This window comes from Mus pahari, chromosome 21 (assembly GCF_900095145.1).
Source record: "Mus pahari chromosome 21, PAHARI_EIJ_v1.1, whole genome shotgun sequence".
Taxonomy (NCBI): Eukaryota; Metazoa; Chordata; class Mammalia; order Rodentia; family Muridae; genus Mus; species Mus pahari.
This window is the reverse complement of record NC_034610.1, coordinates 49,845,524-49,870,317: the sequence shown is the minus strand read 5'-3', so window position 1 is coordinate 49,870,317 and position 24,794 is coordinate 49,845,524. Positions and strand designations below refer to the sequence as shown.

At 38.3% G+C, this 24,794-nt stretch overlaps 1 protein-coding gene across 1 annotated transcript in view; it reads left to right on the top strand.

The window, feature by feature from the left end:
* Positions 1–24,794, top strand: part of Lama2 (laminin subunit alpha 2) — a 454,349-nt gene that overhangs the window by 239,797 nt on the left and 189,758 nt on the right. Inside the window, exons 24-31 of the mRNA XM_029532909.1 lie at positions 3,346–3,482; positions 10,227–10,463; positions 11,432–11,575; positions 12,237–12,416; positions 12,522–12,710; positions 12,799–12,932; positions 16,163–16,280; positions 22,496–22,630. Coding sequence (XP_029388769.1) covers positions 3,346–3,482; positions 10,227–10,463; positions 11,432–11,575; positions 12,237–12,416; positions 12,522–12,710; positions 12,799–12,932; positions 16,163–16,280; positions 22,496–22,630 — 1,274 coding nt within the window. The remainder of the gene's footprint in view (positions 1–3,345; positions 3,483–10,226; positions 10,464–11,431; positions 11,576–12,236; positions 12,417–12,521; positions 12,711–12,798; positions 12,933–16,162; positions 16,281–22,495; positions 22,631–24,794) is intronic.

Below are 24,794 nucleotides of genomic sequence, written 5' to 3'. Positions count from 1 at the left end.
CCTTAGTTAAGCATCACTAGAAACTCACTAGTAGACACTCCCAGAGAGGCATGGTGATTCCAAATCCTTGGGAGTCCTTACAAAATAAGAGTATTACTTATACCAAATATCCTATGTAGAATATATACCTGGTCACCCAATTAGGAACTAATTTTATGACCTTGGCTATATAATTTGATTATGCTTTCCCACTGCAAAATTCAGCTTTTACCTATATTTATATTTTACTACATAAAAAGTATCTGTATCAAGAGGATTCATAGGAATTCACTAAGTTAATAATGGCTTCATTATCATGATCAGAGATGCTGACTATAAGTATATTTCTTGTCATTATCTTTATTAACAGTTTTAATTGTAGACACATTAGCTTTGGCAAAGAAAACTAATTCACTGCTCAGATCTTTCTATCGAACACATCTTCAAAACATTGAAGTTTTACATAGCGAATTTCTATTTTTAAATAATGATTCAGATGTACCAACATGTTTCTTAGCACATAAATTTAAACATAATGTTATTTTTCTTTTTAATGAATGCCATATATAAATAAATCTATCAGCTTACCATTATCAAAAACAATATCAATAACCACTAGCATTTATTTGGCACTTATTCTATGTCAAGCACTGTGCTAAGCATTCACAGCTGGTATTAAACATTTTGAGTAATAATAAATATGATACTTTAAATTTTAAATTAATCAAATACCTCAATTGACTCAGTTAAAATAGGTTAGCCATCAACTAACCAGTTAAAAACTATCCCATAACACTGATCTTTAGTTTGAATTTGAGTATTCTTACTTCTTGTCTCACAATGATTTTTTTTGTTGTTGTTAAGTACTGTGCCAAACTGTACTCTTAGCAGTTGGATCGAGTTGACCCAGTAAGTGGCATGTATCACTTCTCATGGTAGGCTTTGAAGATCTTCTCAAATTTAATTCTTACCTTCTTTGAGAATATACAAGAAGTAGGAAATTCATAATGTTATAATTCATTTATGGTGAAAAAAACTTGGGAATTAAAGAACTAAATTGAATAGTAAGAAATTATAGAAATAGTTTACTTTGAAAGTTTTATAATGGAATTATTTTTAAATATATATAAAACTGAAATAGACTATGTTATTTGCAACTTAAGTATTACATTTGTTTGCTTTTAATGAAATCTGATATGTTATTATATGGAAGAAAAAATAATTTTTATAGCAAAGTAGAAATAAACTTGAAGTAAACATATAAAATCCATCACCCTTTCCTCCATTAGACCGCTGGACAGACCCTAAAAACCTTACTCTACCCTATCAGCAAGAAACGGCCTAGAGCCTCTTTCCATTTTCATTTTTTGGGGGTACAGAATAAAGTGCTGATGACCCCAAAGCTTCATGTGAGCCAAGAAATGGAACAGGGAAGTTAATATGTTACTACCACCGTTATGTAGTTAAGGGTCTCCTGACAATAAGGCCAACATATTCAGATCCTTCAGGATTTACAGCTTTGAGGCTGTAGGGAACCAGACCTTAGATGGAATCTTTTACCCCAGAGTCCCCTTTCTGTCCCGTAAAGCCCCGTGGTCCCTGGGCCACAAGACACAAGTATCCATTCCCTTAGATAGACTGAAACCTCTCATTGTTTGTCAAGAGTCATCATAGGACAAGCTAATAGCTAGCTGGTGATCTTCCTGAGATGGTCTGCTTCACATTATGATCTGTGACAGATTTCCTCTATAGACAAGGCCCAGGATAATTCATTTTAGGTAAGATTTTGTCTATTAATATGCTTTTCCTGTTATTATTAAACATACACAACAATCACTAGGTATTATCCCACCCCTTTTGAGCAGATCTCTGCATCTCTACAAAGATGTACTGTCTTATAGTGATGCTATATAAATAAATAGATGACTTCTTAATTCTCAATGATAATCCTATAAGAATTCCTAAAATTATATCAGTGATTATTAAGGTCTTTTATAGTGGGACTGTTATTAGGTCCTTTTCTGATAGTCAAAACTGCAATGAGAAATCTGTCAGTCTCTCATGTGTCAGCAGTTATTTGCTCTTAGATAGTAACCAGAGCACATTTCAGGAGGTTGTTAAACAATTAACCAAAGTCATAAAAAGGGTTCTAATGATTTATTATAAGTGCTAGGACAGAAGATGAATATTGATTGAGCTTATCTATACAAAATTTCACTAATAATTTAATTATGGTTCTTAACTCCTAGTGAACCTGTGGAGCTGTGACAGGTGATGAGTGTTTACCCAGATATTTACACCTAATGGATATGCATATAAACATTCTCTGTTGTAAACTTCTATTTCAACTTATGATTTGATTTTATGTGTGAACTTGTGATGAGCTTTTACCATGTGAGCATATATTATGAAAAATGTTCAAGGGCTGAGGACAAGGAGAAGAGTTGGAGGAACTGAGCTGAAGAGAACACTTTTGGACACAGCACTTCTTAGACAAAGAAGAGACGAAAAGGAATTTTTCCCTTGCCCCACTTAGGATCTTTCTGCTTTTCCCTGTTTCTTAGATAGCTTTCCCAAAACACTTTTTACAGCATTTAGTAATAAATGCTATAATCTCTTTTCAGGGTGTCGCTTTTATTTCCTGCAACTTCCAGACTAGCAGGCTGAAAGAGCTGTACAGTTCCTGCTGAGACAGAACAAAGGCCACATTATTTAATCCCCCACTGTTGGGCTACAGGCATCCTCAGTCACCTAAGCCAGAGCCCTTTACCCTCAGAAAGCAAGAACAGGGTTTTTTTTTTAGTACTTTTCAGAAGTCATCATCAGCACTTCAGTATAGTTAGAGAGCTAGAATGTCCTGAGACCCTGAGACTTTAAAGCCACACCGGAGTCCTACTCTGTCCCCAAACCACTGCCCTCTCCAGGCTGAGAGGCTCCTGGCAGTTGTTCTTATTAAAGAACTATCAGCTTCTACAAATCAATAAATCTGTGATAAAGAACATTATACTTCATAGTATCTACATAAAAGGAGGTTAAGAGGGAATTTGGTAACATTGCTTACTTTATAGAGAAACTCAAAGTGCTAAAAGTTTGAAATTACAAAACAAAATGGAACATTTATTGATGGGACACTTTCGTGAAATATACTATACCATGGTATGAATAACAAGGTAGGAACCTTGTATACTTAGGGATCCTTAGGCATGGTATTAACAATAGAAAGGAGCAAATCAACTCATTAAGGCTTTGGCATTTTATATCAAATTTTGCCATTCTTTGATTCATCTTTGCTTTTCCTCTTTTATTTTTATTTATTTATTTATTTATTTATTTATTTATTTATTTATTTATTTATTTTTGGTGAAGCTTGTGACTGTTCTCATCTGGGCAACAACTGTGACCCAAAAACTGGTCAATGCATTTGCCCGCCCAATACCACTGGAGAAAAGTGTTCTGAGTGTCTTCCCAACACCTGGGGTCACAGCATTGTCACTGGCTGTAAGGTAAGTGGGTCATTGTCTTCTGAACATTTTCTTACAGTTTCATTCAGCTGAGGTCTGTAGCTGTATATTTCAAACTAATATCACCTCACAAAATAACAGAATTATCAAAGAGTATCTTAAAGACTCAGGTCATTATTTTTTTTATTTTTTTATTTTACTATGACAAAGACATTTATTAGTTGAATTTATGATACTTAAAAAAAATAGAAGGAAAAGGACAAATAAATCTATAATAAAACTCCAAACAACTATCTCATTCTTAGACATAATAAAGTACATAATAAACTGTAAAATAAAAGAGACTAAAACATTAATTTCCAAAAACGCTGTAAAAATTATATCAAATTAACTTGGTTCTTATTTTCAAGAAGTGATTAAAAGGAATCCGAAGAGCCAAATAAACTACCTTGAGCTCGCTAATATCCTTACTTTCCCCTATGGATAGACTATAGAAAGTGTTATAACCAGACTCTTGCTTATTATTAATAGGGAAGAATCAGTCATGAGATGCTATAGAAATAGTCTAAGATGCCATAGAAGGACCCTGTGGCTTCAATGAGGTTGTAGTGTAGGTAGGAGGAGAGGAGAAGACAAAGAGAAAGGAGAGAGGAGAGAAGACAAAGAGAAAGGGAAGAGGAGAGAGAAGAGAGAGAAGTGAGAGGACAAAGGAGTGCAAGTAAGAGTAAGGGTAAGAGAGCTTGGTGGGGCTGAACACCCCCTTTTTATGGTCTTCACTGTTTCTAGGTAACTGGGGAGGAGTTTAGCCTGAAGGTCAGAAGCTTGGGCCATTGCTTACATGACCACTGACCATGCTTCTCTTGTGGGGGGCTGTGGGAGGTGGTACCTTAGGCAGGGGCCTGAGTTCCAGGAGCTTGAGGGAATGCCTACCATCTCATGAGGGTGAATTATGACCATCGGGGTTCAGACCTCAGCTCGACTGGATACCAGCCTGCAATGCCCCACATAGGATAATATTCTATATTTTGTTTCGTCTTACCTTGAGGAGAGAGAAATTGATTTGCCTTCTGTCCCATAGTGTTATGTTTTCGTAGTTTATCCATCCTATTGCATATACCCAAAGTTTGCTCAATTTAGTTGCTTAATAATAACAATACATTATATATTCTACTGGAACTTGTAAATTTGTTTATACAGATCAGCAGTTTGGAGCATTCATTAGTAACTTTGCTATGAACATTAGTGTGGGACTTAGTAGTATATTCATAAACCAAAAATTCTAATTTCTCTTAAGAATAACCCATATCTTTGCTAACACAGACAATTCTATTTTAATTTTAATTATTTAGCTTGTTATGTATCTTTTGCAATTCTTTATGCAAAACAATGGTGGGCATTGGGTTGCTTATTTAATCAACTATTTGCTATTTATATGCATTCTGTTAAGAAGTTGTTACAAATCTGTTGCTCACTTTCCTTCTGAGAATGTGTTCCATGAAAATTAATTATAAAAGCTTTGTATATTGTAAATATATGTTCTTTAACACACATACACACACGACATGGATACAGATAAACTGAGAATATAACTAGCTCTTTACTTAGTGTCTTCATCTAATTTTTATATGTGTGAACAAGTGTATCATTTCTTTTCTACATCCAGTTTCTTATACTTTTCTTTGGAACAATTTGTTTGCCTAAATCTATAGATTTCCTGTTTTTTTTTTCTTTTCTTTGCAAAAATTTATAATTTTTTTCTTACCTCTTAAATTTAGATCCAACATTTTAATTTACTATCAATTTTTATCTAGTGTGAGAAAATTAAATTTACTTTTTAAATGTCTAATTTTTCCAACAGTATTTATTGAAAGGACTCCCTTCCTATTAAATTAGCTTTATTCCTTTATTAGAGTATCTGGTCTCATGTTTACGGTTTTTGGACTTTTCTATTTCCTTATTTAATTTTCTGAATATTTCAGTGTCTTAATTAACATACTTTTATAGCAAGGAATGGGTCTCATTATAAACCCTCCAGCTGAATTTCTCATTGCCAGCATTTTCTGGGTATTTAGATATAGTTTATTGTAGGTTTTGTTGTGTTGTTTTAAAGAGTGTTGGGATTTACCCAGCACTTTTTATTCACTGACAATTTTGACCTCTATGAGTCTATGTATTTTCATGGGGAAGGAGCTACAAAACCTTAAGCCTAGGGTGAGCGAGCGTCACTCCAACCCTTCTGAGAAGTCAAAGCCTTGTTGAGTTTCTTCCAAGTTCTAGGCAGAACGATTAAACAGTTTAGGTTTCTGTGAGGTCTAAAAGTGTTTCCTCCTAGCTGTCTTCAGTGCATCACTTTCTCGGCATGGTTTCACTTCTTCCCTGTGCACATCCCCATCAACCCCGGCTTCACACACTCTTCTGCGTATCTCTAGAGTTCTCAGTGTAGAACTCCCATTCTGAGCACATTACGCTTGCTCCTATAAGTGTTAGCTTCTTTGGATTTTCAAAACCAGTACCATTTGTCTCTCAGTTGGGTCTGCTTTCTCTCTAGTGGTACAGCCTAGAAGCTGAATCTACTCCCAGCCTCGTTTCTTCTCTTTCCTCAGAAATAGCAGTTTGCTGCTTTATTATTCAGTGTCTAAATGCATTTTTCCTGTGTTTTGCTGTTAGTTTAATGACTTAAACACAGAATTAGTTTCTACAAATAAGTAGGTAAGTTGGTGTGTGTGTGTGTGTGTGTGTGTGTGTGTGTGTGTGTGTGTGTGTGAAATATAACAGGTTCAGGTAAGATCTAAACTGTATCTCCTGGAAGCATCAAATAAGGACATTTTAAAGGGGATAAGATTGTTCCGATCAGCCACACTGAGTGTAGGGATAAGGAAATGGGACGGACAACAAACTATGGTGACATTGTCTAGCACTGTGACATTGTCCTCCAGACAGGTAGACTATATTCTTGATGGAGTGGGCATAAAGCATCTTTTCATGATGAAAGGAAAGAGCTCATGAACCCCCACCTTTATGGGAGGAGGTATAAGCAGTCAGTGGCTCCTTGGTGAGGAAGGGTCAGCTTTACTAAGGTCCGACTCCTCAGATGCTGTGCATGCTCTGGAGGCTGGCCCACAACAAAAGCATATTATCAGCACAAATTAGAGCTGATTGGTGTAAAAAAAAACTAAAAAGAAAATACACCATAAGGAGTAGGTCTAAGAAGTTAGAGGATTGAGAGTGAATATGATAAAAATACATTTTTTTCAAAATTCAAAAAGAATTCATAAAAAAATTTAACGTTAACTGGCCTAGAATACCCTGACCTCAAAAAGAATTAAAGTACTGCTAAGTGTTTCAGCAAGTTAAGACATCTGGCTTCAATATGTGACTAGGAATCACAAAAAGTAGATAGGACACTCATTTCTTTACTTCTCATGGTATTATTTCGTTTGAAATTCTATGGTGCTGCATTTTGAAAAGTGAAAGATTTTGTTGATATGAACAGCAGTCTAAGTTTCTAAGTGACTTTTTAAAGTCAAACCCAAGTATCTACTCTGTTCCTTGGATTTATTTTTAAAAATTGAAACTCGTGGAAATGCACATGAGTTTGCTTTCCACACACACTTATAATGAAACTCTTGAAATTAAAGCTGATTCTTTATAGTCAGTATATAAATCAAGCAGAGATATGCCTGCATGTCTATAAAAGCTATTTGGGGGTATTCTTTACTAGTCACTCAATAAACATTATATTGATGGAAGGCTCATTTGAATTTTATTATGTTGAACTATTGCTTTAAAAAAATCTAAATTTCTGAGTAAGTGCACATTTTTCTATTAAGAGGATTTATAAAAATCCATGTTGCTATTAGAAATTATTTATGAGCATACATTCTACTTGGGTGACTATTATTTTATAAAAACATTAATTTGAGATTTAGAGACTCTTGTTCTTTTTGCCACGGAGAATTGCTCTGTGCAGAGGTGTGAGCAGCCATGTCATCTGAGCTGCCTATGTAGGAGAATATCAAGCCTGCCACCATTCACTCACAGAGGAAAGGAGAATCAATCCGCTTTTGTTTATTACACGTTGTATCTAATTTTAATTTAAGTTTGATATTGGGTATAGTGCTATCTAAACATACAGTTAATGGTCTCAGTAATTCCCACAGTAACTTCTCAAATAAACTTCTCGATTGGACCCATCCCAAGGTCTATTTGGACTGTAAGCAACGTTTCAAGAACTCGCTACTTGATTGTATTCAACAAATTGGTTAGAAGACATTTCATATATTTGTTGTCTAAAAATAGGGATGTTCTATGGAACTTTTTAAAAGCTACTCCATGATTATAGTTTCCATACCATATCATTATTTTCTTTCTGGTTATTTTAAGCAAGTCTACACATACTAAGTGAAATTGGTCAAAAAAAAAAGGGGGGGGTGGTTTCTGTGAATAACTAAATCATCCTAATTTTGAAAGCTCATTCTACATCTGATATTCTTTAACAGTTAGTTATGTGAAAGCCATTCTATTAATCAGGGTTCTCCAACAGGATAAAACTTGTAGAGTGAATATAAATATATATTTATATTAAAAGGTTATTTATTAGGTTGACTTATAGGATTTGGTCCAGGTAATCCAAGCAATAGTTGCATCACAAGGAGAAACAGAATCCTGTAGTTGCTCTGTCCATGAGGCCGCTGACTCAGCAGCTCACGCTAGTCCTGCAGTCCTGGAGAGCTGTTCATCTTCAGTCTACATTAGAATGCCAACAAATCTAGCTTTAAGACAGGCAAAGAAACGACTCATTAACAGAACAGTTGAGCTTGCGAGAATGAGAGAGCTACAAACAGGCAAAAAGCAAGGCTTCCTTCTTCCACGTCCTTTTAGGCGGGCTGCCACAATGTACGGCCCAAATGTCAGACGGGCCTTCTTGTTTTTAATAATCTAATAGAACCCATCACAGGAGAGCCCAGAGCTTGGGTTTTATTTGATTCGAGATGGAATAGAGTTGACAACCAAGATTAGTCACCACGGTCAGACAGTGTGTGTCAGAAACTCGGTTCCTTCTCGCCTCATCTCTCCCTCCAGGAACGAGGCACACTGTTGAGTTGGAAGCCCATGCCTAGCCTTACTATTGGGCAGTCCTGAGTATCCCTACATCCCACTTCTACACTAGGGAAAGGTACATCTGGCTTTCTCTTTTACTTTCTTACTCTTCTGTACCCTCCGGAAGAACATGCCTGTCCAGATCTCTATCCTGCCACTTCACTGCGATCGGGAAGGTGTGAAAGTCTCTTACAACTTCTTCATTATGTGAAATATAACAAAATCAGCTTCCTTTGGTAATCAAGACATCCTCACAGCATTTCTATATGAGTTGGGCACTGTATCATTTCTTGAGCACAGGAAAATCTGATGCATGTGGAGCTAAATTAACCTGCCTTGGGCTATATGGCTAATACATGATTGGTGTAAGTGAAGCATAGGTCTGAACACATAATTTTGCTACTCTAAAAGTGTTAGCTATCACATGACAAAAAAAAATTCCCACTTTTTTACTGAATTTGTGTGAAATTAAAATGAAATGTTTGTGAGTGGGTTTGAGAGTGTGAAAATGTTCATATAGCTCCAGGCACATAATCAATTCTTGATAGCTTATTTATATTTCAATTTTAATTAAATCTAATTACTAAAGTTAATTCCTCCTATATTCAGAAGGAAGGAATATAATATAAAAAGGGGTTGTTTGTTTTTGGATTTGGTTGAATTTTTTTTTTTGATCCATGCAATACCTTTTGTTCTTGTTTTAATGCTGTACCTAGGGTAATTCAATAAATGAAAAGGGAAAGACATCCTCCTCCACCCCACACAGAAAAAGAAAAAAAAGTCAGAGAAAAGAAGAAAGAATGCATATTTGTAATATAATAATAACCACAGTGCATATTGCTAGTATAAAATAACTTTTTAAGGATTATTTCTAAGTGTGTGTGTGTGTGTGTGTGTGTGTGCGCGCGCGCGCACGCATGTGTGTGCACGCACACACACACAGGCACACATGTGTCACAGCCTGAGCATGGCATCAGCTCTCTCTTCTCACCCGGTAGGATTAGGTCCTTAGGCCTATATGCTAGCACTAGTCCCTTTCCACTGAGCCATCTCATTAGCCCTAAGAGCTCTCCAGGGCAATTCCTGTTCCAGCCTCTTCACTTCATAGCAATGAAGAGACAGGGAAATAGTTGATTATCAGAGCCGAGGAGACGATTAGTAAGAATGGCGCTTGCCACACAAGCACGAGGCCCTACCTTTGACCCCTAGAACTCACAGAGGCAGCTTGCCTGGTGATACCCAAGCTCCTGTAATAGACAGTGTCTCGAAAAATAAGATGGATAAAACTTGAAGAAGGACCCTTGAGGGTGACCTCTGCCATGTACGACTACAGGAACATGTACAAACTTGCAAGCACTCAGGCACACATGCATATTGACACATTGGTGCACACCCTAAATAAGCAATGCAACTTAAAATAAAACAAAACAACAAATCAAAGCCTACATTTTCTTTCTTATCACATGGCATCGTGACTTCTAGATTATCATCCATTTTTCTACATGCAGTAAGCTTTTTAATGCTATGTTCACTAATGTGTCCCAAAGTACTAAATTTCAACATTATAAAGGATACAATAGATACATCCCTCATATGTGCATAGTGGAATAGAAATATTAGGATTAAGGTTTTAAAATGTTTTCTATGCGGTTGCATCAGCAGTTGCTTCTTTTCTCCCTTCCACAGGTTTGTAACTGCAGCACTGTGGGGTCCTTGGCTTCCCAGTGCAACGCAAACACGGGCCAGTGCAGCTGTCATCCCAAATTCTCTGGTATGAAATGCTCAGAGTGCAGCCGAGGTCACTGGAACTATCCTCTCTGCACTCTCTGTGACTGCTTCCTTCCAGGGACAGATGCCACGACTTGTGACTCGGAGACGAGGAAATGCTCCTGTAGTGATCAAACTGGACAGTGCACCTGTAAGGTATGGATGACTGAGCTGCTCCACATAAAGTCCCCATCACTGGACACCCCATCACTCACTTTTCCTTTCATTCACTGTTTTCTAGTCTTGCCTCATTACGCAATGCAAGCAAACCTTCATGGCCAGACATGGGTTTTCTTGATGTATGCTCATTGGCATACGGATGCCACTTTTCAAGAACTGCTTTTAACCCAAACGCAACCCTGTTTCCAGTCAGTAGATAGGGCATAGGCTCCACCATGACTGGAGTTGTTTTTCTTCTGTGTTCTTCTTGCTTAAAGAAATACCTGCACAGTGGGCAGTGTGGTCTTTCAGGCACAGTCGGAGAAAAGCCACAGCTGATAACCAAGCTTATCACCAACCCTTTCTCCTGCGGTTAATCAGCAGTCACTGCACACGAAAGCATATTTACTCCTCTGTAAATTCAGTAAAATTTCATCACATGTGAACACCGACATTACAAACAGTGGATAACTATGTGAAAATTTCAGCCCTCATTAAAACTGTGAAATAGTGTAGAAAAGCAGCCAATTAAAATGGGTAACAGGGATGTTATTTTTTTTGTCCTTTATATATTCCTGAAAAATAAATCAATCCCAGGATAAATGTGGTTAAAACAGTGTCACAGATAGCTTTTCAAGACAAAGTCTATGCCAAAAATGCCATAGAAAACAGTAGACTGAAGCTTGGGCAGTAAATAAGCCCTAGTGAGCATGACCTCACAAACAGAATACAACACCCTCAGAAACAGATGCATCTAGGAATCAGGTACCTTTTAAACTCCCAGGAGGTCCTGACAGAGCTGTGAACTCAAAATGCCATTTGAGATATACATAAGTAGCACATTCGTCATTCATTTGTTCAGTTTTCATTAATGAAAAAGAAATGTGTTTCTGTTCCCTGTTCTTAAGTTGATTTCTCCTATAGCAATGACAATGAACCCTGAAGGGCCCCTCTTCTTTCTTCAGGTGAATGTGGAAGGTATCCACTGTGACAGGTGCCGGCCTGGCAAATTTGGACTAGATGCCAAGAACCCACTTGGCTGCAGCAGCTGCTACTGCTTTGGAGTTACTAGTCAATGCTCTGAAGCCAAGGGGCTGGTCCGTACGTGGGTGAGTAAGAAGCCGCCGAGCCATGTAATGGTGCGATGCTCATTCCTTCAGGAATCATTTAGTCAGGGGCAGTAGCAAATGGCAAAACATTTAAGTAACCTTGTCTCCCGTGTGCACTCAGAAGTGGCAAAGGCTCTATGTGTGCCATTAGGCAGTTGGCACAAATGCCTCTTGAAAATTCTTTCTAGAAAATTGTTCAGTTACTTTTGATAAGAAAATTGCCAGTGGAAACTAGGAGGAAGCATTGTGGTAGCTGGAAGCTAGTCCATCCTGAGGACGGAGGCACAGACAGGTGACTGTTGGCATCTAATGCGGCCCTGTAAACCAGAACCTGTTGCTCGCTTTCCAACCAGTCATAGGATGGCATCCTGCTTATTTTGACTTTAATTTCCCTTTGTTTTTCCCAGAATTTAATTTTAACTTCTGTTAGTTAGTGAAAAATAAAACATTGCATTTTTCAGAGATTATGAGTTTCATTGTGCAACTCATTTCAAAGCATTTACTTCCTACTGTTCTCGCCAACCATGTCTCAGTTTATTTTCTGGGACAACCTACCAAAGTAGGGACAGAAAGTCAGATAGGTGTGTACTCCCTACCTAGCTTTAAAACAATGACCCAAAGATTGACATTCTGCTTCCTACTAAAACTTGACCTTGTGCAGGTGACTTTGAGTGACGAGCAGACCATTCTACCTCTGGTGGATGAGGCCCTGCAGCACACGACTACCAAAGGCATTGCTTACCAGAAGCCAGAGATTGTTGCAAAGATGGACGAAGTCAGGCAAGATCTCCATTTGGAACCTTTTTACTGGAAACTCCCACAACAATTTGAAGGGGAAAAGGTAAAAATAACCCTGAATTCACAAGTGAACTAAAGAAAACATGATTTAGGAGTCAGGTCATTAGAAGCTTACCTCATCATCTCTATTCTATTGTTTTCTTTTCAGTTGATGGCCTATGGGGGCAAACTCAAGTATGCCATCTATTTTGAGGCTCGGGATGAGACAGGCTTCGCCACCTATAAACCACAAGTTATCATTCGAGGTGGAACCCCCACTCGTGCTAGAATTATTACCAGGCACATGGCTGCCCCTCTCATTGGCCAGTTGACACGGCATGAAATAGAAATGACAGAGGTAAAGGTGGTAATTGTTTGGTGCAAAGATATACTAATGGTTTCTCATTCAGTTCTGTCATCATGGTGTTTTGGGTTCTCATTTACAGAAAGAATGGAAATATTATGGTGATGATCCCCGAATCAGTAGAACTGTGACCCGTGAAGACTTCTTGGATATACTATATGATATTCACTATATTCTTATCAAGGCTACTTATGGAAATGTTGTGAGACAAAGCCGGTAAAGTATAATGGAAAATACTCATATTGTTATTCTAGGGTCTATAGGGCTGGTCAAGAAGACGCTAGAGAAGAAATCAACAACTGGTTGATTTGTGACAGAGGTGACAGAAGACAAGCCAAAGAAGGTTTCCACTCACTTGATAGAAGAAGACCATTGTTTACCTTCAAAATAAATGACATAAGAACAATATTCTTACTTACGTTAGTCATCGTGAGTTAAATGTACCAGGAGAAAGTTCAGGATAGCACATAGCTATAGATTGCAGATAGATGACTGTGCCGTAAGTCTGTTATAACATTGTTGAGATAATGACCTTGAAGCATGAAGGGGAATGGAGAAAGTCAAGCTAGTCCAGTCTCCTCCATCCTTGATCATGCTCATGTGTCCATGCCACTGAAGCATGTATGTGTATTTACCCTGGAGATCATCATGCACATTGATTCAAAATCATAGTGAATAAAAGCAAGCACAGAGGAAATGATGGAACATATGTGACATCAAGGAAGTGAAACTGGGACTACTTCAAAAAAAAAAGTAATTAGAGAGGTTAATTAATACATAGGTCATTTACAATGGCACTTGGGGCCACACTGGTACCATTTTCAATATCAACATTCACTGAGGGATTTAGTCAGAAATAGTCTCAAGTTTTTAAAGAATGAATGAGAAAAAAATGTAATATTGAAAATGTGAACACTGTTTCCCAAGACTGTGGTCACACAATGATAGGAAGACCCAGTGATAAAATCAAGGGATGTTTGTCTCACTGAAAAATGATGTAAGCATGTTTATAGATTATGGTAAAGGTGGTAATTAGAGAAAAATAGAATAAAATACATAGAATAGAGAGAATAATAGAGGCTCCAGGAGGTTCTTCACAAGCCAAAGGGATCATCCAAAGAGATGAAAAGAGACCTGACACAGATCTAAGTAAGTTTTTTACTGCAGAGGCAAATGTTGTATTAATTTACGCAGTAATTCAATGCCTCTTTTACGTCTTATATCCTACTGTGTTCAGGCAAATCACGGAGTCCATATATGTGTGTAAAATAGTCTTATGACAAATGAATAAACCAAGCTAGAAAAAAATAAAGATTAAGCCTCTCATAGTCAAATTAATGAATCTAAAAATTTCTTTGCATCAGATATTCATACTGTGCTAAGCATCCACACAATCTCACATAGAACTCATTGTTGTCTAATAGACGATTCATATTGCTCACTAGATAGATGAAGTGAAAGAGTTAGTTAATCATGAGCCAGAACTCACCTTCTCATTTATATTCCCTTGGGTTCTTTATCATAAAAAGAAAAACATGTACTGAAAAAAAAAAACACTGTCACATATATTGCTAATTATTTTAGAACAGCAAAATACATTTGTAATAGAAATCAAAGCTGCCTTATATATTAGGTATGCAAGTGGACTACCCTAAGAATTTGATAGCTCACAGAAGATGTCATTAGTGTTACTTGTGGGACAACTCTTGTCTTCATTTTTCACTATACATCACTTTTTCTAAGCCCTATCAAAATCCAAGTTGTAAGTTCACCAGGAAAGCAAGTAAGGCCAGATACATCCCCAGCACTTGAATATTTAAGACGGGGAAAACATAACAAAAGTTAAAATAACCCCCAGTAAGACATAGCCCAACCTCTTTTCCATTACATAAACCACAGCAGTATCAGAAGCAGAGTTTACATTTGAGTTATATATGTAGTAACTTCTAGTGTAGTAACTTCTAGTGTTTAGTGTTCATTTAAATGGAGGCCATATCCAGAAACAAGCAAAGCCATTGCTTGGATTTCCATCCTTATGCTTTTCTACCCTTTCATCTACACGTGAGCTCCTCTCATCACCTGAGAAACATAATTCACAGCAGAGCATCTATTGTTGCCACTGTTCAAGAGTCTCTTGATTTTTTTAAACCCTGCTCTCTCATATGATTGTATGTACAAGAGAATGAAGGCCAAATGATGCTTGTGTCTTCTAACAGTAGCTTTGGATCCTCCCGGAGGTTTCAGTGGAGAGAAGATGAGTCAAACAAGCAGGAGTTTTTCCTCTTGCATCACAGAGTCCACAGAGAGCAGAAGAGTGAAGGTGTTCTCAGCAGAGAAGAGCTGCTGCTTACAGCTCTATGAGACCCTTACTACCACTATGCTGCTCTAAGTGGGGGAAAGAAAAACCTGGATTTTAGCCCCAAATTGGTTTTGTAAGGGCTCCCAAGTGTGCATCACAATGTTGTGAAATCAGCATATGAATTCATAATTTAATAAAACTTACCTACACTTGTTATAAAGTTTATGATTCAACCTCCTTAAGCTATTGGAGGTGCCTTTTATGGAAGCAAAACTATTCAGTGTCTCACTTAAAAGTTTATTTGCAGAACATTCTCATGTTGCAGTTAGTCAGTCATGAAATAGTCTGGGTTTATGGACTGCATATATTTTAATGCATAATTTCAAATTAATGAAAAAGGTATCGGAGGAGTCACTGGGACTAGATTTTTCTCAACCATAAGGGCTTTCCTGCCAATATGAAGTCACTTGAAGGATTTATTTAATAAAGTTAATAAAATATTAATTTTGAAGGCTCTTTATTCTTTTAACGATCAGTGTAGCTCATACCTGGCATTGTTTTCTAGGAGCCTCTCCCAAGTTCTGGAAAGGATACCCAAAGGCTCCATAGGAAGGCAGTAGTAAATTAAAAGCAATTTCACTTGCGAGGACAGGAAACATTCAAAAAGAGAGTTACCTTGGGTTGCTTGTTTGAAAGAATATAAATGTCTAATTGATTGGCCATGTCTGCATGAAGCTACTTACATTTTGAAAACTGGGAGGGGGGGTAAAAAGCTTTATAATAACTTCTCAACAGGACAGCAGACATCCAATTTAGTAAATGCCTTAGGATTTATATGGACATTTTCCTAACAGATAACCTTAGTCTAAGAAGAAATACAAAAGCAGTAATCAGATGTGGCAACTGAGCACTTGGAGTTTAAGCAACTTCAAAACAGTGTAGTTCTTAGAGTGGTGGTCCCCTTTCTATAGTATGTAATTTCATGTTATCTTGATAAGCAGATGTATTTTGGTTCATTGAAAACAAGCAAACAAAAGAATTTACCTCCGACTGGCAGAAATCTGAGGGTGTTTGCCTTAAGCCTTGAGTGGGTTTTGGAGGCTGTAAATGCTTGTGTGTTCATTAACTCTGTTTGCATTCTTTGTAGCATTTCTGAAATCTCCATGGAAGTAGCCGAGCCAGGACATATATTAGCAGCGAGCCCACCAGCACACTTGATAGAAAGATGTGACTGCCCTCCAGGCTATGCTGGCTTGTCTTGTGAGGTAAGCTAGCGGCAACTAAGACGCTTGAGCTCAGCTCCCTTCCAGAGCCAAATGCAAGTCCTTCTTAATCTTCCTCTACCCTTGATTTCCATGTGTACTCTTAGTCTATTTAATTTTCAGTCATGCATATTAGCAATATGTTATTGTCATTGTTAGCTTGTGAAGAATCTTAAATTCTTAATTGAAAGATTTGTAAAGATATGTATGTCCTAGCCGGGGGTGAGCATGTCTCAAACGGCTGGTCTGTATACCCCATCTATCTTTTTGGCACCATTTCTAAGCAGTTAAGGCATTTAAACTGTAGCGATTATAAGACATCATTCTATCTGGTTTGAGCGTGATTTTTATATAGAAAAGACAAAAATGTGTCCACTAAATAGCAGGCTGTTCCATTCAACACAGTCTTCTCAAAAGGGCGTGAAATTGCTTCCACGGTGCCACCGTCATTCAGTCATCACAATTTTAAAGCCATTTTTTCATTCCTAGGGCATTCCTCTGAATGCCTTCTGGTAGCCTAATCAGTGTCTACAAATATTCATTTGTAAAAGTGATACTATAATATTGGGAAGTTGGGAGCGATACGGAACCTGACTGGATTTGAACCTCAATTTCATCAAGTACTAGGGCTACTTATTCTCAGTGCTAGGGCTGATAACCTTGCACAGATTTCTAAACCTCTAGAAACTAGACACGATAAATAGTCAAGACTGAGTCACTAGTGGTATTCCATAACCTGCCATTCTACAAATTCCTGACTTTAAAGAGTTTTCTGGGACCTACTGCATCCCAACTTCTGTCTCACTGGTCACATTAATTGGTGCCCTTTGCATGAGGTTGGATGTCATTGATGTTTCCTCCTACTACGGAGTAAGACACTTAGGATGATCATATAAGCTGCGAACCTAACACACATGTCACTAGTTTGCAGCCTCTGTCACTTGTTAGAGTTGATACTATGACTCATGCCGTAATTATAGGTTTATGTGCTGATATTTTCAATATAGTTTATTCTGACAACTTTGTAAATGGGATTTTGGAAGTTTTCTTGAGAACGGAATGCCTGGCTCCAGGCCAAAGCTAAAACGTACCTTGAAAATTGAATTGGGGCTGGTGAAATGGCTCTGTGGGCAAAAGCCTTTGCTGCCAGGCCTCACCCCCTGACTTGCTGAAATTTCCAAGACCCACATGGTGGAAGGGAGAGAGCAAACCCCCATAAGTTGCTCTCTGATCCCCACACACTTATTGCAGCATGCATATACCAAAGAATATACATATAAATTAAATAAATAAATAGAGTTGTGATTCCTATCTCACTCAACCACTTCAGACACTTTTGCTGACTTATTGCCGAGCCCCAGGTTTTTAATCTACTGAATTACCTCAAGGATGAATATAAATGAGAATTCATGGAAGAAAATTGTACTGCAAACGCAGTGCTGCTAGCTCAGCGACCACTGTATGGCTCCACAATGGTCAAAGGACAACTTCATGGGGTGGCTGAAACACCTTCAAACAGCTCTATCGCCTGTTTGAAAGGAGATATTCATTGTAATCTGCACACTTGAGTCTCATAAACAATTAAATAGCCCATCTCTTTATTAAGTAATAGCTCCCTCATGTGCAGGCAGTTTTACACAATACAAACGTTACACTTTCGAACATCCTCAGTATGCCTTTCGAACATCCTCAGTATGAGGCTGGAAATGAGGCAGTGCACATATACAAATGGGCTGACATTTCATATGCATGGGAGCCAGAAATAGAGAGGATGCATGGAACTTTAAGGTTTTTTTTTCTAGAGAAAAGGAATTTTATTTCATTATCTGGCTACACTGCTGGAAAACTGTATGAACTTAGCCAAATCCTTTAACTGCCACAGGTCTCATTATTTTATATATAATTATTGTTATCTAAACTATAAGGAGGAAGTTCTGAAATTTCTGACTTGGTAATGTAATTTTCCTATAGAAAATTTTCAGAGTCAAGCTTGATCTTCAGGTAACTTGAGAAGAGAGATATTATATCTCCATTTCTCTCCTCTTATTTAATATGATTTTCTTTGTATTTCAACAAAATATTGAAAATTTGTGAAATTATTTCAGTACAATCTGCATTTCTCCACAAATTTCATATTATGTGTTCTTTCGTGATTTATAGGCTTTTAAAAAGACTAAAACATACTTTAGCATTGATTTTTATGACTTACCATTATCTAAAACTATGAATTAGCACAAATTAAACAAATGTGAATGCGGGTAAATGGGAAATACCTAGAATGTGCCCACGTAAGTGTGAGAACGAACAGCTTTGTCTGTGTCATGTGAGTTCTTCTCATGCTCCCATTTGCAGACACCCATCAGGGCCAGGACCTAGTGGAGAGATTATGGAGATAGAAGCCGATCTTTCATAATAAGACACCTGACTTGTCCTCCACACCCTGCTGCCTCTAATCCATTGTACGTCTTATTTACAATTCATTTTGATTCCAAAGGGTAATTACCCAAGCATAAAATCTAATCATCAAAGCAAGAGCTAAGGACATTTTTGAAATAATCCACCCTGTTCCAGTAACATATGCTTTGGGTTATGAATACACAAAGTGGTTCCTTTACAGCATCTTTACCAAGTGTGCAGAATGCTACAGATACTTACATTCGGTAAGCTAATCACTTCATATTTCTGGACAAAATGAGATTTCAGGGAGACAGAAGTATTACCATTTAAAATGCAGCCTGATACAAGGATACTACACTCTTACCTAACACTCCCATTAGAGAGGCACTATTGCTCTGCACAGCATAGTTTCCTGCCCTTGAAATAACTAGTTACTGTGAATTGTGATCACAATAATTTGAAATGGAAACTACACTTCTTTTAGAAGTCAAATGAGAGGCTCTCTCTTTGCATTGTACTTGTTTACAGAACCCCCCTACTTAGTCACTTCTCCAGAGTAACTAAGGGTGCAATTATTACCTAAACCTATAATCAGTTTCAGTTATACTCAGACATGGTTATTTATGACTTTTCAGCATTGTGTATATGGCATCTGCAATGATATCACAGATGAGAAGTTTAATAATGATGCCCAGTTGGTATTTTTAGAGTTCTAGTCTCTCAAAACCTCTTCCCAGGTTTTATTTGCTTGGATCGGAGTTGAACTGGAATCTATTGGGTCAATCAAAACCTATCAGTGTGAGCAAGGTGAATTTTAAGTCCCCAATATATACTTAGTAGATAGTCAGAAAACTCAAAATTCTTAATGTGGAAAGAGTGGGCCCCTTCCGCATGCATACCTCCCTCGGGAGATCCTTTATCACTTTGGTGGTGTGACATATGGGAGGCCCGAGGGCTGCCCTCACGTAATATGTCCTTCTTCATGGTGGGAACATAATGTGAGAACTGTGCCACTAGGAAATTGCACCCTATGTAAACATCATGGCATGCATGTGCACACAGTAAGATGACTGTTATGTTTCTAGTCAGAGAAACCTATGAGGCCCTTACTGTGTACATGGTATGAAATTGACAGAAGCATTGTCTTGTGACATGCAATGGATAGATGGTGTGTGCTGTCGTGTTCTCTCCCGAGAACATTAGAAAAATCCTTGCTGCCTGTATTTTTAATTTATTCTCAGCAGCTACATCTAAACCTCATCTGGTACAGGGCACATTAATTTGTAGGAAGCATTAAATATGTGGATTAATTCTCACAACATTCCTATACAAGAACAAAATTGGTTGTATGTGTACTGCATCCTATACAATCTCAAACACATCTTATGGCAGACTTATACTGTCAGAGTATTATTTATAATTTTCATGTTCCCACTGAGGAAAATGAGGTCCAGGCAGGTAAAAGAACTTGCCCACCATTACACAGCTATGCCATAGTAAACCTGTGATGTAATCCGAGATGTATTTGTTTCTAAAGGTGTTAACTTACATGTAAATACTATGATACAAAAGATCTATTTGTTTCAGGTCAGGAAACTGAGGCCTGTAGCACTCAAAACCTATGTGCAGTGGTATGTAGTAAATGTCAGAAGAAAAGCTAAAGTCCTGTTGGCCTGGGTGCAGAGCCCACGCGGAAATCCCAGGCAGAATGTGCTCACTGATAGCCTCAGTTGTCAGCATCCTCTGAGGAGAGGATGGTGTGGAGCACTTGAGGGATGCTGGCCCAACACTCTTCTTTAATTCTCTTGGCTCTACTGCCCAAATCTTTTAAAGTTTTCAAGAGATGCCATATTGTGAAAGGAAAAATGAAAAGAGAACAGAAGAAAATTGAGTTGGGCCTAATTTCAGGACATGAGAATAGAATTTTGGAAAAATTGCAACTGCAGGCAGGAGAAAAAAATCTAACAAAATAAAGTTTAAAGAAGTTTTTATTTGCTTTTCTTAAATTCTTCATCAGGTGCCAAAATAATATTTTAGAGAACATGTAAAAGTAGCTCCTTTTCTGTTCTGTGTGCCACCTCCACAGCCACTGTGTGCCACCTCCGCAGTCCCCTGTGTGTTACCTCTGCAGCGCCTGTGTGCCACCTCAATAGCCCCTGTGTGTGCCACCTCCACAGCCCCTGTATGCCACCTCCATAGCATGTGTGTGCCACTTCCTCAGCCACTGTTTGCTACCTCCACAGCCACTATGTGTCACCTCCACAGCCCCTGTGTGCCACCTCCGCATCCCCTGTGTGCCACCTCCGCAGCTGCTGTGTGCCACCTCCATTGCCCCTGTGTGTTACCTCCACATCCCCTGTGTGCCACCTCTGCAGCCTGTATGTGCCACCTCTCTCTTCTAAATGCACCTGGGATTGCTCCTTCATTTATATTTAGAATACATTCTTTAGCTGTAATCTCTACATTTTTTTTATTACAATGAGGAAAGTTAACCTCAGTTGTCAATAACATGATCGATTACGTGTTATTCTGTGTCTATATACATATACATGTACCCAAAGGTACAATATATATTGGAACCTACCATGAGATGCAAAGTTTCTGTTTGTTTGTTTTGTTGTTGTCGTTGTTACTAATGGGTTCAGCCTTTCTTTAGTTTGCTCAAATTCGGAAAGGAATTAAATCTCATTAGAATTTCTTATAGGCTGATAAAAGCCAAGAGACTCTTAATTAAGTGCTTAATTGAGGTACACATTAAACAAATCAAAATAAAGTCAGGGAGAGCACAGAGCATTGATTTTTTTTCTCTCTCTCTCTTTCTGGGGGACTTCTGAATAGTTTATTCTGAGCTGGTTAGGCCAGATCAAAAGCATGTACACGCATTAGGAGCTCCTGGTAAAACATGTTTGCCTACTTAGCTAGCTGTCATTCTCTCGTCAACAGGAGAGAGTTTTAAAGGAAGAAAGAAGATCCTACTTAGCCAAAATGTTTAAACAGCCTCTTTACAATCCTCAGAGCCATCCGGGAACTGCCTCCTATCTCTTAATCAGAACCCGAACACTGTCTGATGAGAGACAGCATTGAGCTTGGGATACAAGTGAGCCCACCTCATGCTGAAGACCTCCTCACAGAAATCCAGTACAATTCTTGATACAGACCTACGAAAAAAATTTCATGAAGATGAAACTTTTGGTTTTGCATACGTCAGGTTTGCCAGCAATTTTCAGTTGGCTTTGTTTTCTTTGCAAAATGGAAAACTACAGCTCAGAAAAGGAGAAATTTTATGAATTCCTAGTAGTTTAAGACACAGAGATTTCATTATTTTTCTTTTTCTTTCTTTTTAAGAAGCTTTAAATCATACTGACATAAATAATGCACCTATAGGGTTTTTTATTTTGCTTTACTGGGATTCTTTTTTTTTTTTTTTTTGGACATTTGCTAGTTATCCATCAAGCACAGAGAAACATATTTTCAGCTGTCAAGGACGTTGGACTAGCAACTTGTTAGTCCATATGACAATGTTAGTTAAAAATAAACCACTCAAGAAAAAGACACTTTCAGACTTTCTCAGGCAAAAGGCAGTAGATGCAAATGAGAGCTTTTCTCTGCTAAAATCTTATTCCATGAGGCTGCCAGTGCTGGGGATCAGAAGAAGGGCATAACATGAATATATCGAAATGGGTATTTATGCTTCTAAGTGGTACTCCCCAAATTTACATACACACATAGAGGGCATAGACCAAGGTCATCTTTAAAACCACTGGAGAACTGAATTGGCTAACATGCGTGCCCTAATTGCCTTTTTTTTCTTCTTCTTCAAGACGTGTGCACCAGGATTTTACCGACTGCGTTCTGAACCAGGTGGCCGCACTCCTGGACCAACCTTAGGAACCTGTGTTCCCTGCCAGTGTAATGGGCACAGCAGCCAGTGTGATCCTGAGACCTCAGTATGCCAGGTAGGCACCTGCAGCTCCATGGACAAGACCTGTGCACTCATTTCTCTTTCCAAATATGCAGTCCTCCCTGCAAAGTCATATTCATCTCCAGGGAGCATAACTGTGTGCTTGAAATGAAAAATGCAAGGGGGAAGGACAGTTGCCATGTTCTTCATTTTAAGATTTAATCAAAAATTATGATGGGAAAAAAAAACCCTCAGTTCCTCTCAAAAAGAGAATAATAGCAGCTTAGAGCACAGACGAACACACTGGTCACAAATTATTTGATGTGCTATTTTCTTATTATAAGCAAAAGTGGGTTTTTATGAAATCTGGAAATTAAAACAAAATGTTTAAAGTGTTAGGGTGGTAGAGAGCTTGTAGCCTATATGAGGTGAGGTCTTAACTTTGATTTCCAGGTTTTCAAATTAAAGAAAGAAAAGAAAGGAAATGGGGGATGGTGGACAAAGGAAGATCAAAAGAAAAGAAAAAGTTGTTACAGAAAAGTTTTCCCCAATACAACCTAGGACAAAATATTAGTATTTTTAATATTTCCCACTGGTTTTGTCTGTGTTCAGAAACAGGGTGTGCAGTACTATTAGAGTATTACATGTGCCTATCATGAACATCTTTAAATACATTGATTGTACATACTGATAGAGTTAAGTGTTGCATCTTCCTGGTGACAGGAAGAACCCTGAACCACCATTTGCTTTAGAACCATCTGGGCTCTCTGCTCTCTCCCCCTTGGTATTTCAGAATCCCCTGTTATTGCTGATCCCCTAAAGTTGAATCACTTTATGGCTCTGGGCATCCATTTCTCCCATCTTCTTCTGTAGTCTTGTGAAATCCTTCCACTGAACCCTGTAGAACTCACTGTGAAACATCAATAAAACCCCATGCGCAGAATTCTCTTCTCCTGGCTTTCTCTTCAGGTTACTCATGGAATCCTGCCTCTCTTCTCACAGGCTGCCAGTCCTGTTGCCCCCACTAAGTAGCAGTCATTGCTTTCTCCTGTGCTTCATGTTCGTGCACTGCCAGTCTCAGCCTTCCACACTTTCTCCTCTGTAGCACCAGACAGCTTTAGATCATTCCCACCTCTGTCTCTGCTCTGTCTCTTGCTTATTTAGTTAGCCACTCACCCTCTGAGCAGACCCCTGACGCCATAATGGTTTTCTATTGTGTCATTTCCGTTATCTAACAAAAGTGCTGATGGAATCCTTGTTGATCTTAATGTTCATAAAAATCAATGCTCCATTATTTGCCTTCTCAGTGTTTTCTGCCTTTGTTTCTCCATTTTTGAATATCTTCTGGTTTGGGCCTCTGTCTGTTTCTCTCCTGCTCAGCCCTTAGCATTTCAACATCTTAATCTCATCACCAAGACTTACACTATATTTCTCATGCCCTCATTTTTAAAAGCAGATGACTTCATGAGCTTTCATATCACTCTTCATCCTCCGTCGACCTTGGTTTTCTTTCTCTTTCTTCTTCCTCTTTGTTTTTTGAGATAGGGTCTGTCAGTGCCATGGCACTTGCCAAGTCACCCAGGTTGGCAGGCCAGAGAGTGCTGCCTCCACAGTGCTGGGATTACAAAGACATAACACCATTCCTAGCCTCTTATATGAGTCCTGGAACTCAAACCCAGATCCTCGTGTGTGGGGTGTGTGTGTGTGTGTGTGTGTGTGTGTTTCTGACTAAGATGTCTCCTCAGCCCTCGATGTCACTTCCCATGAAACCATCGTCACGCAGAAGAAAGAAAACCGTAGCTCCCATGACCTCAACAATCCTTGGTCACTTTTTGTCTCTATCACCTCTTACTCTGACTCCCTTACATTGGAAGAATTACTCTTTCTGGAAAAGACAGAATCTTGGGCTAGAAATGCAAGTTAGAGTGGAGCACTTGTGTTGCATGTATGAGGCCCTGTGTTCAGAGTCTAGAGAATGGGAAGTAAGAGATTAAGTCTGGGAAGGACAGAGCAAGACTTCACTGTCATGTCGGGTCCTCACACTTTCTGCCATTTCAGGAGACTATTCTTTTAATCTCCCATCCCATCTGCACCATTTAAAATAGAAAAAAAAAAAAAAAGGAGGATATCATCCTTAGTGAGGTAACCCAATCACAAAAGAAGTCACTAGATATGCACTCACTGATAAGCGGATATTAGCCCAGAAACTTAGAATACCC